This window comes from Cupressus sempervirens, chromosome 11 (genome assembly GCF_028749045.1).
Source record: "Cupressus sempervirens isolate cs-2001-9-10 chromosome 11, ASM2874904v1, whole genome shotgun sequence".
Taxonomy (NCBI): Eukaryota; Viridiplantae; Streptophyta; class Pinopsida; order Cupressales; family Cupressaceae; genus Cupressus; species Cupressus sempervirens.
In genome coordinates, this window is record NC_143128.1 from 458624519 (window position 1) to 458640745 (window position 16227).

At 35.8% G+C, this 16227-nt stretch overlaps 1 protein-coding gene across 1 annotated transcript in view; it reads left to right on the forward strand.

Moving 5' to 3' along the window:
* Window positions 1–3899: 3899 nt before the first annotated feature.
* LOC149530377 (Thioredoxin family protein) overlaps window positions 3900–16227 on the forward strand; it is a 162451-nt gene continuing 150123 nt past the window's right edge. The window contains exon 1 of the mRNA XM_089811594.1: window positions 3900–4204. Within this exon, the coding sequence (XP_089667720.1) occupies window positions 3951–4204 (254 nt within the window). The 5' untranslated portion in view covers window positions 3900–3950. The remainder of the gene's footprint in view (window positions 4205–16227) is intronic.

The following is a 16227-nucleotide window of genomic DNA, read 5'->3' on the forward strand; positions in this document are numbered from 1 at the left end:
AAGTGAATTGTTCTATGAAATTGAGAATTATTTAGATTAATCCATGTGAAATTTTGAGAAGTGCAAAATTAGTGTGCATATATATACTCACTCATTAAAATAATTACAATATTAAAATACTACTCTTTCCAAAAATTGTTAAACTACTCTATAGGACTTGCTATAGGGTATATCATGATTTAATGAATGAAATAAAGATTTTAATATTGTCCCTAAGGCAAAAGAAACCTATGAGACCCATGGATAATACACACCTAGAGAACAAGGCACCAAAAACTTAAACAATTTGTAATCTCCTTTTTAGATTTGCCCTTTAATTAATGAATTTTGATCAATAGGTTTGTTGTTTTGCCCAACTTTTTTTTCTTCAAATAAAGTGCTTAAATTGTTTATATTATTAATATCTTCATAATTGATATGTATGTCATTATTCACTCAACACTCCATGACAAAATATGGCTCGTCTCTACCACAATCATGCTGCAAAGTAACATTTCTCTTTTTCTATTTTTTCTTTAGGTATCACCCATCTACCCATTTCACACCTCAAACTACGAGAACAAATTGAACCTTCTCACTTTCCATTTAATATTTTCTCCTATGTAGATGTTTTCCAACCGAGCCTTCTTTCTATACATTTAATATTTGCTTCTATGTAGATTTTTTTCCTCATAATCTCATGTGAAATTGAATTATTTGATATAATATACTTCTTTATGCTCATTTTGTTGATGAAATGCTACTCTTAATTTTTTCCTCCTATATTCTTTTATTTTTTTTTATATGTAAACATTCTTCTATGTTTAAGTCTTTTTTACTTCATTCATTTATCATATTATTTCATCAATAAGTTTAATTTTTTTAAAAAAATAGACAACTTGAATAAACTTTTCAAAAAGCCGAAAATCCACAAAACAATAAGTTTTTTATATAAGATTTATTAATTAAGCCGATAGGCTTATTGTGGGAGCTTTGCTCCCCAATTTTCTTTTTTTGCATGGAAATGTTGTAAGATTGGACGGAAATGTTGTAAGACTTCTTAGTTTTATGATTTTTCGTTGATGTAAAAACTCATTTTAAAAAATTGAAATTTCCTTTATCATTGTCAATTTTGTAGGAAAGTTTCTAACTTTTATTTCTTCTTCAAAAGTTTCTATTTTTTCTTCTAATTAACCTATGTTTTTCTCCCATTTATAACATTGTGTAGGCTCTATTGGATTTTTTCCTATCAACAATTTTGGTTATTTTTCTTCTTTTGCATGTTCATTTTTTTCATATATGCAGGTATTATAATGCCACAAGTTTATATACTTGTTTGAATTGCTTGATAAGTTTAACATAATAATAAGTACATAGTGAGTAGTTACAAAATGCATGCATATAGATTATAGCAAGTTTATATACTGGTTTGAATTGTTTGATGAGTTTAATATAATAATAAATACATAGTGAGTAGTTACAAAATGCATGCATATAGATTATAGAGAAGTTGAGGAAACAAATAGAAATGATAATACATGCATGACAACAAAAAATATGACCAGGGCTAAATCATATTAGTTATAAAAATTTCTTAATTTTATAACTATAGGTTTATTTCAATTTATTGTTCAAATCATTTTTGATAGCCTGGATTTGATTTTCAAATTTATCCATCTCGACACAAATATATGTACTCATATATTTGTGTTGTTTATAAAAGACATTGAAATTCTATTATTTTTATTATCAAATATGTTGACAATGATTCATGTTTTTTTATAAATCTTAAAAATAATAATGATAGTCAATTTATATATACATTTTAATTTTAGAATTAAAAAATTAAATTATCTTAAATTATAATTTTAAATGCAAAAAGTCAATAGAATACAAAAAAAATTAAAACAAAATAAAAAGATTGCATTTGTATCTAGATTTTATTTTTAGAAAAGTTGATTATAGAAAAAATATAGAAAGACTATTTTCATATTAATTACAATTTGAAATTATATGCTTGCAAAAATATAAAATAGAATATAGATACTTATATTTTAAGAAAAATATAGAAAGTTCGTATTAAGTCTAGATTTTTAGTTTTTTGGTTTTAAATTTAAGTTGATTCATTTTAGAAAATTGAAAATAGAATTTAATATAATTTTAAATTTTTAAATAATATATAAGTAAGAAAAAAAATTAAAATATATATCTAGCGCGCACACACATGTATATTTATATTTATATTTTTGAAATTTAGTAATTATTAAGATAAAAATAAAAGGTATGAAAAAATGTAGATTACATATCTTCAATAGATATAGAAAGATTTCCTTTGTAAGTAGATTTTAGTAAATTTATAGTTTAATGTTATCATTTGATTTTTTACATAAAAATGATTTCAAATTTAGAAAACTTTGTTATATACATAGATTAGTTTGCACCATTTAAAAAAAATTCTAATACAAATGCTATTTAAAGTAAAAATATAGAATAATTGTCTTCATATCAATTATAATTTGAAATAATATGTATACAAAAACTTAAAATAAAATAGGAATACTTTTTTTTTTTTGAATAAATATAGAAAGTTAACATTTAAGTCTAGATTTCAGCTTTTTAGTTTTCAATTTATGTTGATTCATTTTGAAAAATAGAAATAGAACTTTGTATAATTTTAAAATTTGAAATGATTTATAAACAAGAAGAAAAATTAAAATATATGCTATAAAAAATTATTTCTATTTTTTTATAGATTATTTCTATATTTTTTAATTTAGTAAGTATTAAGATAAAAATGAAATGCATGCAATTAAATATTATTTACATACCTTTAATAAATAGAGAGATTTTATTTGTATCTAGGTTTTAGTTTTATAATTATAGTTTAATTTTATAATTAAATTTTTTTTAAATAAAAAAGATTTAAAAATTAGAAATGTTTGTCATATATGTAAATTAATTTATATTTCTTTTTATTTTAAAAGTTTTCATAATTATTTATTCATTTAAAATAAATACATTTATTTTAATTCCAACATAATACATAATATAAGCATTTATTTACCTATATTTTAATAATGTATTCTAGGATCATTATATTCTCACAACTTTTAGAACTATTCATTATGTAAATCCTAACTATAACCATAATCTCAATCTTAACTATAATCATAATCTCAATTCTAACCATATTCATTTTCCCAGACCCTTAACCCTAAGCTAAACCTTAATCCGAACTTTAATCATATACCTACAATGTGACCTTAACTATGGCTTAAACCTTAAACATAATGTTAATTCCAACTTAATTCAATTTTGTCTATGGATTGAAAATTGTATTCACCTACTAAAAATATAAATCCATTTATTTTAATAAATTAACCATTTACCTATCATTAAAATTTATTAAATCATACTTATAAATTGAACCCTTACCCTAAGAAATGTTTGTGTACCATAACCTTAATCCTAAGTGATATTAAAAATTTAAGATATATTTGAATCATAATCCTAACTCTAATCTTGTCCAACTTGAAACATAACCTCAAACTTAACTCTAATCCTAATTAAATATTATGTTAAATTGTAGTAATTAAATGAACAACATAAAGAAAAACTCGAAAATAAATTAACTTCATGTATTTTGATCTGTTAGACCACCATCATTAAAATAACATTTATTTATTTATTCATTCTTTCATCCTATATATTTTTTTCATTATTAGCCACAAGCCTCAAATATAGGAAGCTTCACATTCCATGCCAGCAAAGTAAACTGTAAAATATATAAAGCGAGTTAAAATAAAATAAAAATAATAATAAAAATCGTGTCACCCTTGGTGAGATTTAATTTTTAGTTTGCTGTTTACCGGCATTGAGGGATAAGCTTATAAAAAGCTTTTGTCAAAGCTATGGTGCCTAATTAATGTAGAAAATTATTAGACCTGAGCTCGAGTTGAGGTGAATAGACAATGGCGGGCGCAGTAGCTTGCCAGTACGTCCGTGGGTGCCCCTCGTTTAACAAGTCTATCTCAATACGAGCGCAAGTGAAGGATACCTCCTCGATTTCAAGGCCAGCGGATCCATCTCCTTCCCCTTCCCCGCCTGAAGGATTCAAGCCACCAGAGCCCCGCAGGTTTTATGTGAGGGCCGACCAATGGCTCAAGATATTGGGCGCCTCTTTGGCATTGCCTCTAAGATTAGGCACTGGAGCGCTCGTACTCGGGTATGCTCTATTATCTTCTGTTTTCTCTTTCTTCTAGGCTCGACTTCAAAGGAACTTGGTCATGTGGTCCAATCGAACACTATTTCAACAATATATTGAAGCAAAATCCCTGTGCACGGTGCTTAATGAAAATACATAATGGCAAGACAAAGGAGAAGATAATAAACAAACAGATTTATTGTGGTTCACCACAACTTATGGCTACATCCACACTGAGAGCACAGAGCACTGCACTGAGAGCAGAGGAATTATATTATTGAATAAGTTTACAATAGATGCAATAGCATATATATATAGCATAAGCCGATCAGCTGAAGAGTCAAAATAATTGGAGGGAAAACCAAGACAACTGTTGGGCTTCACCATCTCAAGAATCTCCCACCTAAAGATAACAGATGCTTCAACTGATCCCCCATTCCCCTGTTCTACATGCTGACTTATTTCTTTTTAACAAGCCGGAAAGAAGTTCTGATAGTTTCGAACATCTCCTTGGCAACAACCTTCGTCAACATGTTTGCCGGATTGATCCTTGTGTCAATTTTGACAACTCCTAATTTGTCTCCTACCACGTGATGAACATAATGAGCATGTTTGTCAATATGTTTCGATTAATGCTGCGAGGAATGATTGTATGCCATAAATATAGCACTGCCACTATCACGAAATAAAACATAATCATTTACTTGGCAATGCAAATCACTGAACAAGTGTTGTAACCAATTCATCTCCCTAACTCCTTTAGAAAGAGTCAAGTACTTGCTTCAGCAGACGAAAAAGCAACATGATGCTGCAACCTTGAGGCTCAACTAATGACAGCCCCAACAAACATGAAATCATAACCAGTAGTAGACCTGCATTTATCTAGATCTCCGGCCAAATCAGAATCCACGAAACCTTGCAGCTGATTATGATTACCACCAAAACATAATGCATCATCAGAAGTACCCTTTAGGTACTGCAATATCCATTGAACTGCTTCCCAATGAGGCTTCCTGGGATTGCTCATGAACCTACTCACTACTCCCACCGCAGGAACAATATCGGGGCAAGTAGAAACCATGTTATACATAATGCTACCAACTACAGATTTGTAAGGAATTTTATCCACAAATTCTTTTTCCGTTTGTGTTTTAGGACACAAATAAGAAGATAAACGGAAATGAAGAGCAAGTGGAATAGAGACTATTTTTGCTTCAGCCATACCAAACCTCTCTACAACTTTGCCAATGTATGGTTTTTGTAATAACCTAAGCCACTTGTTATGATTATCTTTGGTGATAGTCATTCTAAGAATCTTCTTGGCAGCCCCTAAATCTTTCATGGCAAACTGAGCAGCTAACTCTTTCTTTAGCTTGCAAACAATTCATGGAGAAGAACTAGCAACTAACATGTCATCAACATAAAGTAAAAGAATAACAAACTCACCATTAGGAAGCCTTTTGTAGTAGATACATGGGTCCGATTCACATCGAGTGAAGTTATGTTCAGTCATCAAACGATCAAATTTAATGTACCACTGTCTTGGGGTTTTCTTAAGCCCATACAAGCTATGCTTCAGCCGACAATAGAGATGTTTCTTTCCCTTTCGGACAAAGTCTTTAAGCTGTTGCATTTATAATTCTTCATCGATGTCACCATGTATAAAGGTCGTCTTGACATCAAGCTGTTCTAATTCAAGATCCCAAAAGGCTACTAATCCCAATACTGCCTGGATTGTACTCATTCACACAACTGGTGAGAAAATCTCATCAGAGTCTAATCCCTTTTGCTGAACATATCATTTGACAACCAAACAAGCACGATATCTCTTTCTGCCTCCATCTCCCTCTTTCAATTTGTATACCCAATGATTTTAAGAGCCTTGTGATTGGGTAGAAGTGGCACTAAGTCTCAAGTCTCATTAGCTTTGAGAGAATTCATCTCTTCCTCCATTGCGATCATCTATTGATTTTTATCAACACTTCTACAAACATCTGTGAAATTAACTAGTTCAGTTTGATCAGAGTTTAAAATCTTAGGCTCTGCCTCCTTAGAAAAAGGTAATTCATAATCATAATATTATGTTAGAAGTTGTCTTTCCTTGGTAGACCTTCTCAATCCTTGGATATTAGCTTCTTGTTCCCCTGATTTGTTAAAATCAATCCCCTTTGAAGTGGCATCAAACTATAGTTTATCAAACCCTTTCACAGACTTAGTCACGTCATATAACTCATGCACACTTCCTTTTGAGAGAATGCATCGATTCTTTTGTGTATAAATTCTATTCAATTTTGGTGCATTGGCTAGTTTCTTTGAAGGCAAATTATTAATACCTTGTCCAATACTAACAGTGGACGATCCACCATAAGCAGACTATGATGGATATGTGAGCCCCGTTCTGATGTTTGTGTTCAACATTGGGTCAAAATTACCTTGAAATGTCCAGTCATTGACCGCAGGTGTATAGTCTATGCAGGTCTCATCATGGATATCATGAGCCAAGTCCGCATTAGTGTGAGGTGTATGTTCTGTTTCTGTGGAACAATTACATTCAACAATTCTAAATTACTTTACTAGGCAGCCAAATTCGGAGGAAGGTGCTATCTATGGTGCTGATAGAGAACCGGATGAAGGCTGAACATTAATATTTCCCTGTCTTTCATTGGCTAGTGCCGCGTGCGAGCTCATTTCAGGAATGGAGATTGGGTGTATGACAAACCCACTGTATGCACGAGTATGTTCATTCAAATCACCTACTCTCCTAAAAACATTTCCACTGTTGTGAGCGGTCACCAATGTGCCATATCTCCTGCGTGGGAGTGTTGACCAACGTGAATCACTGTCTAATCTGACAACTCTTTGAGCACATCCCTGCGGATTGTTCAAATCATGGGACGTGTGTTCTGTGTCGACAAAACAATTGCCTTTGTGCAATGAAGGGGCATGTAAAGAATGCTAAAGCGTATGCTCACTATGATGCCGATGATCCTTAGAAGTATGCTCTACCTGCGATGACTGCATTGCTTAGGATGAAATTTGTTCTACATGTGGGAAACAACTCGAATATTTGCAAGGGAATGGACTACTCATATTTTTTGATGAAAAACTAGGAATTGGAGCTAAAACAGAGGTAGGAGTAGAAAATATTGGCTAAGGTTGAGAATTTGATGGCAAATCATTTTCATTATTGGCAAAAATGGATAAAGGATTGAATTCTTTGGGAGATGTTTCCTTTGATAGAGATGGGAATTTAGACTCATTAAAGACCACATCTTGACTCCTCACAATCTTCTTTGTAGATGGATCCTATAAGCAAAAACTAAATTGGTCTTCCCCATAGCCCATAAAGATACACTTCTGTGATTTTGAATTTGGTTTGCTCCTCTTTTCTTTAGGAACATGAACAAATGCTTGACACCCAAAAACTCAAAGATGCGAGTAGGGAATCCTTCTTCTGAGCCATTCTTCTTCCGGTATTCCAAAGTCCAAACGAGATGAAGGATTTCAATTAATCAAATACACAACTGTATTACAAGCTTTTGCCCAAAATTCTTTTCCTAAACCAACATTTGAAAGCATGCATCGAGCTTTCTCAAGAATGGTTCAATTGAGCCTCTTTGCTGCCCCATTTTCTTGAGGGGTGAATGGAACAATTTTCATCCATTGAATTCCATTATCTGCACAAAAGTTATCAAACTCCAACGAACAAAATTCACCTCCATTATCTGTTTTTAAACATTTGATTTTGTGACCACTAGAACTTTCAACAAGAGCTTTCAAAACTTTAAATTTTGAGAAAACTTAAGATTTTCTAGAAAGCATATAAACCCAAACTTTCCTAGTACAATCATCAAGGAAAGAAACAAAATAGTTTGCTCCTCCATAAGAGGTTACCTCCTTAGGACCAAAGACATCCGAGTGCACTAACTCCAATGACATTGTCTTCTTGTCATGACCATTCTTTAAAAAGCTGACCTGTTTTTGTTTCCCACGAAGACAATGTTCGCAAAATTCCAAATTCTCTGATTGGAAACTCAAAAGTTGATCTCAGTTAAGCATAACCTCTAGCCCCTTTTTTCTCATGTAGCCTAACCTTTGGTGCCAAAGTACCACATCGCTCCCCACAACAGTCATGACAACTCCCACCTCATCATTAGTCTCTACAATATATAGGCTGCCAACTTTTTCTCCTTTTGCAACAACCATGGAACCTTTGGTAACTTTCCATGTATCGGTGAGAATTGTAAGAAAATCTTGGGTGTCTAACTGACGGATGGAAATCAGATTCCTTTTTAACTTGGGAACATGCCTAACATCTTTAAGCAACCATTGTAACACCTCTTTCTATTAATAATAGAGTATCACCCTTACCAAAAATATCACAAGCATTGATATCACCCAAATATACATTCCCAAACTTACCTTCTTGATAATTTGTGAAGGCTTCCGTGCAAGAAGACGCATGAAAAGAGGCGGCATAATCAATTACCCATGAACTTGAGGTTGTGTCACTTGTTGCGAAACCGAAACCACCATCATCCTTATCATGAATGATGTTTGCTTCACTGTCCGAAACCTTTTGTTGTGCCTTCTTATACTTTTGAGAGTCCTTGGCGTGACCGGCCTTTCCACAAAACCAACAATTGCCTTGTCTACCCCAGGACTGCAATCAAGCGGTAGGGGGGAGGAAGTTCTCCCGCCCCCCCCCTTGCAGATGGTAGAGACGGACTCAGGATCCTTCCCTGGTCCCGGCCTTACCACCAACCCGAAGTGGAGATGGGAATAAGAGTGCCGCCCGTATTGAATGAGGGATCGAGGCGGTTCATTTAGTCTCTCGTGCTCGGCTCGCCCATCGGGGTCCATCTTGAGTCGTTACCTTTCAAAGTACGGAGCAACAATAATGCCCTTAGAATAGTAGGGGGTTGTCCCGTCTCCTCCACACCCCAACCTACGCCTACCTTATAATAGTAGGGGCCCACCCATGTGACGTATAGAATCTTAATCTATCTTGCCAACCCCATAGAATTTTAGGCTCCCACCCTGCAGCAGGGGCATCCCTACAACAATAGCCTATACCGCCCTTCATCGCTACCATAGAATAGTAGGGGCCCCCCACCCTACAGGCACTATAGTCCCCCCCACCCCTTATTAATCAGTCCCATAGCCCTCCCCTTAGAAGAATAGTAGGGTAGGGGGCCCCCTGCATCAAATTATGCCCTATATTAGAAAGGGGGGGCTATGGCCCTACTATTTGATAAGGGGCCATCCCCATGAACACACGATTGATCTCGAGATTCTATACGTAACACGCCCACAACTATCTCCTCCCCATGCACCACCCCCACTACCGATAGGGGCTTTAGTATAGTAGGGTGCACTGTTCCTGCCTTTAAAATAGTAGGGGCCCTACTATCTAAAGGGGTATGCCCTACTATCTATAGGCGGTGCCCCTACCCCCCCTAAAATTGATAGGGATAGGATAGGCGGTGGCCCTACTATCTATAGGTCAGAGAGCCCTACTATTCTAAGGGCACTTTGACTTATATACCACTCTGCAACCTACCCCTACTATATATAGGCTAGGCCGCCCCCGGAGATTCAAAGGGCCGGCCGATCATTTGCCTAAAAATTATAGGGCCGATCGAGACCAAGACCAGCAGGATAGGCTGGTATATAGTCAGGAGAGGAAGCAAGAGCAGAGCCATTTGACGTGAACTAACATAAAAGGAGGCGATAGAAGCAAAGGAACCAGCATCAGTAACAGGAGAGACAAAGGTAGGAGATATAGGAAAGGCAGCATCTGAACCAGATCGATATCGAACTCGGAAGTTTGCATGCACCATTACCACTTTCCGATTCTCCAGTACCATAGCTAGCAGCAGAGGTAGAGGTACCACTAGTAGCGTCGGTAGCACCAGCAGATCCAAAGCTAGTTTACCTCGTTGATTAAGCACCCTTTAGAATAGTAGGGGCCAACGAAAGAACTATAGATATAGGCCAACCAGAAAGAAGCAAAGGTCGCAGAGGAAGAAATAGCATACCTGTTCTCGATCATGATCCCTATATAAATGGTAGGGCATCTGCCCCTTTCAAATATAGGCAACTGCCTCTATTGACTCTGCCTCCGATGCCCTTTAGAATAGTAGGACCCTGCTGGTAGATCTGGATCTCCAATGGCCCATAAAATAGTAGGGGGTCAAACAAAAGCCGGATCGTCCGCTGGTTAATCTGCTCGAACAGCTACTGTATCTCGATCTCGAACCTAGGTGGTGGGAGCGTAAAGATTTATATGCCTGTGCAAGGATCGAAGCATGTCAATATTTCACCGAATATCCAGATAATCAAAGCATGTTAAGATCATAATGTCACGCAAAAGCCGCCACTAGAAACTGGAATTGGAGCTGCCTTTGCATGCAGGGTGGCTCTTCTGCTGGTGAAAAGGCTACTGCTACCTCTCCCCTATGTGTAGGTGGGTTATGCCTTTGCCTTTACTACCTATGCTGGCAGATCAACAGGAATTGGGATCTCCGACTATAGGATCCTAAAAAAAAACCCCGTATCGTATCAAAAAATGCCTACCATTCTATCTCGCTGCACGGACACTCAAAAGTTATGCCTCTGTCCTAATGCCCGCTGAAGCTTTTACTTGGGTAACTGCGGATGGGACTTAAACCGAAGCTGTGGGAGCAACTTTTGAATCAGCTCGATCCCCATAGAATTGTAGGGTGCTCCCCATAGAATTGTAGGCGCCCTACTATTCTATGGCGAATAATCTATGAGACGGGCAATTGGTTCAAATGCTGCTACTGAAGGGTGCTATTACCTTTGTTCTACCAACCTCTGCAGGCCTATGCCGTTACTGTTGTTTAATGGTAAATTAGGTAAACTGGATCTTTATTGGAATATGGTTCGACCTGGTCAGTCCAATATGGAGATCTAAAGACCTAGGCCCCTTGGCACAAGCTCTTGATCTCTAGGTCTCCATCGCCCTTGACTCTGCTGACTTTGCTCTAATAACTGCCTGTGCTGCCCCTACGGGTGGCCCCTACCCCTACTATTTAAGGAAGGGCATCATAAATCATGTGGATCACTATCACTATAGAAAGCCAATCGCTATAGAAACAGGATAGCCAATCGCCAATCTAACTCCAAGCGAAGTGAAAGCCCATAGTTTACTTTACTTCCAAGCAATGTCTATAGTCCATAAGGCCATACTAGCCAGGACTAGCTGCTACTAGCACGAATATGATGAGACCAAGGGCATGCATACCCCACCATCAGAATTACTAACTGATGCCGGTGCAAAAGCATAGTTAGAGCATCACCGGATGAAGACTCTTTGTCGCTCCTTCTCATATCCTGGCCACAACTTCATCATAGACCAACTTGCTCTTGGTGGAATTTGAAGTGCTAACTGCTGTAACTACTACATCCCAACTGTCAGGTAAGGAACATAACAAGATGTTAGCTTTAGATTTGTCATCTTGAGTCATACCAACTGAGGTTGCTTGATATAATAAAGTGTTCAAATCATTTATATGATTTGACATCGCTGTCTCTTCCTTCATTTTCAACTTGTATAGCTTCTTTATAATAAAATTCTTATTCACAGCCGATGCCGTCTCATACATGCTTTGAAGTTTATCCCAAATCTCCTTTGCTGTCTTATCATTTGATGCATTGAACAAAATGTTTTGAGATAGCGAAATAAAAATTGATGCCATCACCTTCTCATCAATCTTTTCCCAATCTTCATTTGACATTGCCACTAGTTTCTTATTTTTTCCTCCAATTGCAATTGACCAGTCTTGCTTAACCAGCATCGAACGCATCTGTACTTTCCACAGGCTGAAGTTCTGCCCAAAAAATTTCTGCACTCTCAAATCTTCCATGATACTGGAATTTAAACCACCAAAATTGATTTCAGCAATTATGCCAAGCTCTGATACCAATTGCGAAGTGTGCTGAAAGTGCGTAATGAAAATACATAACAACAAGACAAATAGAAGACAATAAACAAATAGATTTATTGTCGTTCACCACAATTTGTGGCTACTTCCACACTGAGATCAGAGGAATTATATTATTGAAAAAGATAAGTTTACAATGGATGCAATAGCATATATATAGCATAAGATGATCAGCTGAAGAGTCAAGATAATTGTAGGGAAAACCTAAGTCAACCGTTGGGCTTCACCATCTCAATAATTTACCTTACCAAACTGGTGTCTTTGTTTTTGCATTTGAAACTTTAAACTTATTTCTCCCCGTGAATTTTTCCGACAAGGAAATCATGTGACTTTTAGAATTGTTTTACTGCAGCAAGTCCTTATTTATGTGCAGGTTTAAACAATTTTGCCTAGATTTGAGTCACTTAAATTTCATGAATTATTCACAAAAAATCATCTTCCACAACTATAGAAGTTCCATTGAGGACTCTCTTATTTTATTTTTTCATCTTAATTAAATATTTCAATTGCATTTTATGTTTCCACCTATATTCTTACAATATGTTCATGGCAGTCAAATAAAGCTTAATAGGATAGAAGAAGAAGAAGAATATATTAACGCTTAGAAGACTAAACTTAGCCTATGGGACAGCTTATTGACTTAAATAAGTTTTATTCAATACAAAATGATGGTGAGGGCCTCAAACTTCTCAATGTTCTCCTCTCTGAATAAGTTATGCCAAGAGCAAGAAGTTAGAGAATTCTTGAATTTGACCCTGCTGTCCTAATAACTATCACAATCAACAACAAAATGGTGCTTAGTGTCCACATTTGCAGAGTTGCAAAAGGGACAAACCCACTCATCCCATGCCTCTTTTGGCATTTTCCAACGCCTGGTCTCACTATGAAGCTGATGATTAGTCCTCAATTGAGCAATATGAATTTTTGCCTTCCAAACAATATTGGCTCCAATGCAAAGCTTTTGAAGTTGGTCACATGTGGGATTAAACTCGCTGATATAATATTTTTTCATCCTGCCTATCCGCTTACCCCAATTCCTCTTATTAAACTTATTCAAAATGAAGACCTTAATTGACGCAAAGCTAAGAGGGCCAAGAAAGACGCTCCCAAACTACGTTGTGAATAGAAGTACTAAGAAGACACCTTTTGAGATTGTGAATGGAATGCATTCTAGAGGTGCTATAGAATTGAGGAACTTGAGTACTGATTTGAAACATAGTGCTGAAGCTGAGGAATATGTGGACTTTATGAAGAATTTGCATGAAGAAGTAAAGGTTAATTTGAACAAAAGTAATCAAGAATATAAAGAAAGAGCGGATAATAGGAGAAGACATAAGACTCTTGAGGTTGGAGATGAGGTGATGGTACATTTGAAGAATATATTTTCTGTTGGTACATATAGCAAGCTGAAGATGAAGAAATTTGGGCTTTGTAAAATCTTGAGGAAATGTGATAGTGGAAATGCCTTTGAAGTGGAATTGCTTGAAGACATGGATATTTCACCTATTTTCAATTTTTTCGGCATTTATGAATACTTTGAATTGTTGAAGAGACATCTGATAAATCTGATTATCCTAAGAAGAAGATAGAAGAGATTGACATAAATTTGGATACCAGAGTCAATAAGAGCACCAGAGAAAAATATTACAAAGAATACTTAGTGCAATGGAAGAATAAACCAGTTGGAGCCAGTTCTTGGATTTCTCAAGCTGAGTTGCATCTTTATGATGCTTCTCAGAATCAAGGCTTCCTAATGTGAATATCAGCCTTTATTTTCCCTAGGTGTTTGATTCAGGAGCATCTTGGGTTCTTTGTCAATCTTATGTCAACCAAAAAAAAATTTTCCTTTCATTTGTTCTTGTCTGCTGTTCATGGAATGACCCTTGCTCTTCATGTTCTTTCTTTCCATGTAGTTGGCTTCATAATCTGGACCTATCGAGGATCCTTGTCCTATGTCTGCGGAATTTAATTTGATCATATGAGGGAGTTATCCTTTCTCTTTGCTCGTGGCGTGTTCTTTCTTGGCAGTTCGAGTAATGTGCAGGGTTGGCTTTGAGGAGGTTATTTGTGATATCAAGGCTTCCGCAGCCTTGGGGATCTCTTCTTGGATCACGTGTGGACTTATCTTTGTCCCTGCGGATGTTAGTTTGCTTAATTGTATGGTCATTGATTTCTCCTTTGCGGCAAAACCTATAAATTGTAATAAACTACCTGATAGGCCGACTTGTGGTCTTGTTGGCTATATATTTGAGATCTAGGATTAGAATAGGTAGAATGAAAGATAGAAGGAAGATAATAACAATTTGGCTTTGTAAGTTCGAGCTTCTAAGCTTGCTGATTATAGGTCGAAAGTATATGACTACAACTAGGGAGGCCTTATGCCTGACATGTTGAAAGAAGATTGTCTCATCATATCTACATTGAATTCAATATAATTTCTTGTGGTTTCTTCAATATTGTTGGCTTCCATGTGTAACTCTAGCGAGGGTAGCTTGGGAGTGTCTTTCTTGGCCCTCTTAGCCTTGGGTCATTAGTTTCTTTGTTATTTGTGGGACATGCATTGAAGTACATGTTCCATCTACTCATCCACTTGATGTTTTGCTGCATCCACGTCTTCTTCCTTTTGTCCAAAACATCATTATAGACAATCTTAGGCCATCTACCATTTTTTCCACTTGTTGGATTCTTATAAGATAATATAAAAGATGAACCACAATGATATCCTCAATAGGGGCTTTTCGCTTAGCATGATATCATACGGGACAATGTAGTCGATTTTGAACTTGCTAGTGATTAAATGCTTTTGAATACCCTCGATTTGCTTCAATTGGGAAATGGAAGTGCTACTAGCCGACACCTCACAACCATAGAGAATTATTGGTAAAACTAAAAGACCAAAAATGGTTTGAGTAGTCTTCCAAACCCAAACCTCAACCTCTCTACATCTGTTTTGAAGAGCATAAAAGACCTTCGAGTCTCCCAAAATTCTTTTTTGCTGAAACTTTTCCATCTTAGGTTCTTGTTAAAGTCCATGCAAAGAATCTTGTAATCCATAACTTCATGAGTCTTGCCATTAAAGTAAAACTTATATTGATTCTATTTTTTGCTAGCGGAGAACACCATGAATTTAGTATTGCTTATGTTAACTTGCATTCCCACCATAGTACAAAAACTCTCAAGGGTATTTAAATGCTCTTGCAAACCTTGGGCAGATTTGGCAATCAAACTAAGGTCATCCACATAAAGGAGCATTCTAATAACAAATTCCCTTAAAAAGAGCAAAGAAAAGAAAGTCAAAAACTGGTTGTTTCATAGGAGGTCTCCAAATTCTACATGTTTCCTTGTTATACTGATGCATTGAAAACAATTACCCACTAAGTAGCAGATTCACCATTCAAATGCCACTACAGTATCCTTGAGAGTCCTAGATACTAGAATTTTTTGAATAACTAAATTTATGTTGCAGTTCTTGGGGTTGTGATAAGATTAATGCTAATGAAATCGCCCTTTTCTGACAATAGTACTATTACTCTACAAATTCCTTGTATTGCAATGAAATTGTCAATAGAAAATGATTATACTAAGCTGTTTGTGAAAACACAATTAAATGTTGGCCCATCAACAAAGCGTTCTTTCTAGTGCAAAAAGTTTAAGAAAGCTTGCAGATATAAAAGTTTATACTTATCAACTCCTAACAATTATACAGACAATCATATGCATTGTTGGAAGAAAGTGCAAAATTTGTAAAAGCGTTGAGATGAATATAGTTTGTACCAGAGAAAAAGCACTTGTTGCTACTACAATATTGAACTCGTGAACAATTTGATGAAGGACTTCACACACAATTCCCACTCCTTGGCTTCCTTAAGAGTCAACCTCTAACCTACTTGAGCACTTCCATCTTAGTCCCCATCAATAATGTATGATGCATGTAATGAATATGACCCTACCGTAGATACAGCTTCCCTTACTGTAGCCTTGAATGATCCTCGTCTTTTACAATGATGCATAGATTCAAGAGAATGTTATCCCAACAATCTTTCTTTGCTATCAATGATGAGCTATGTTGCTTCT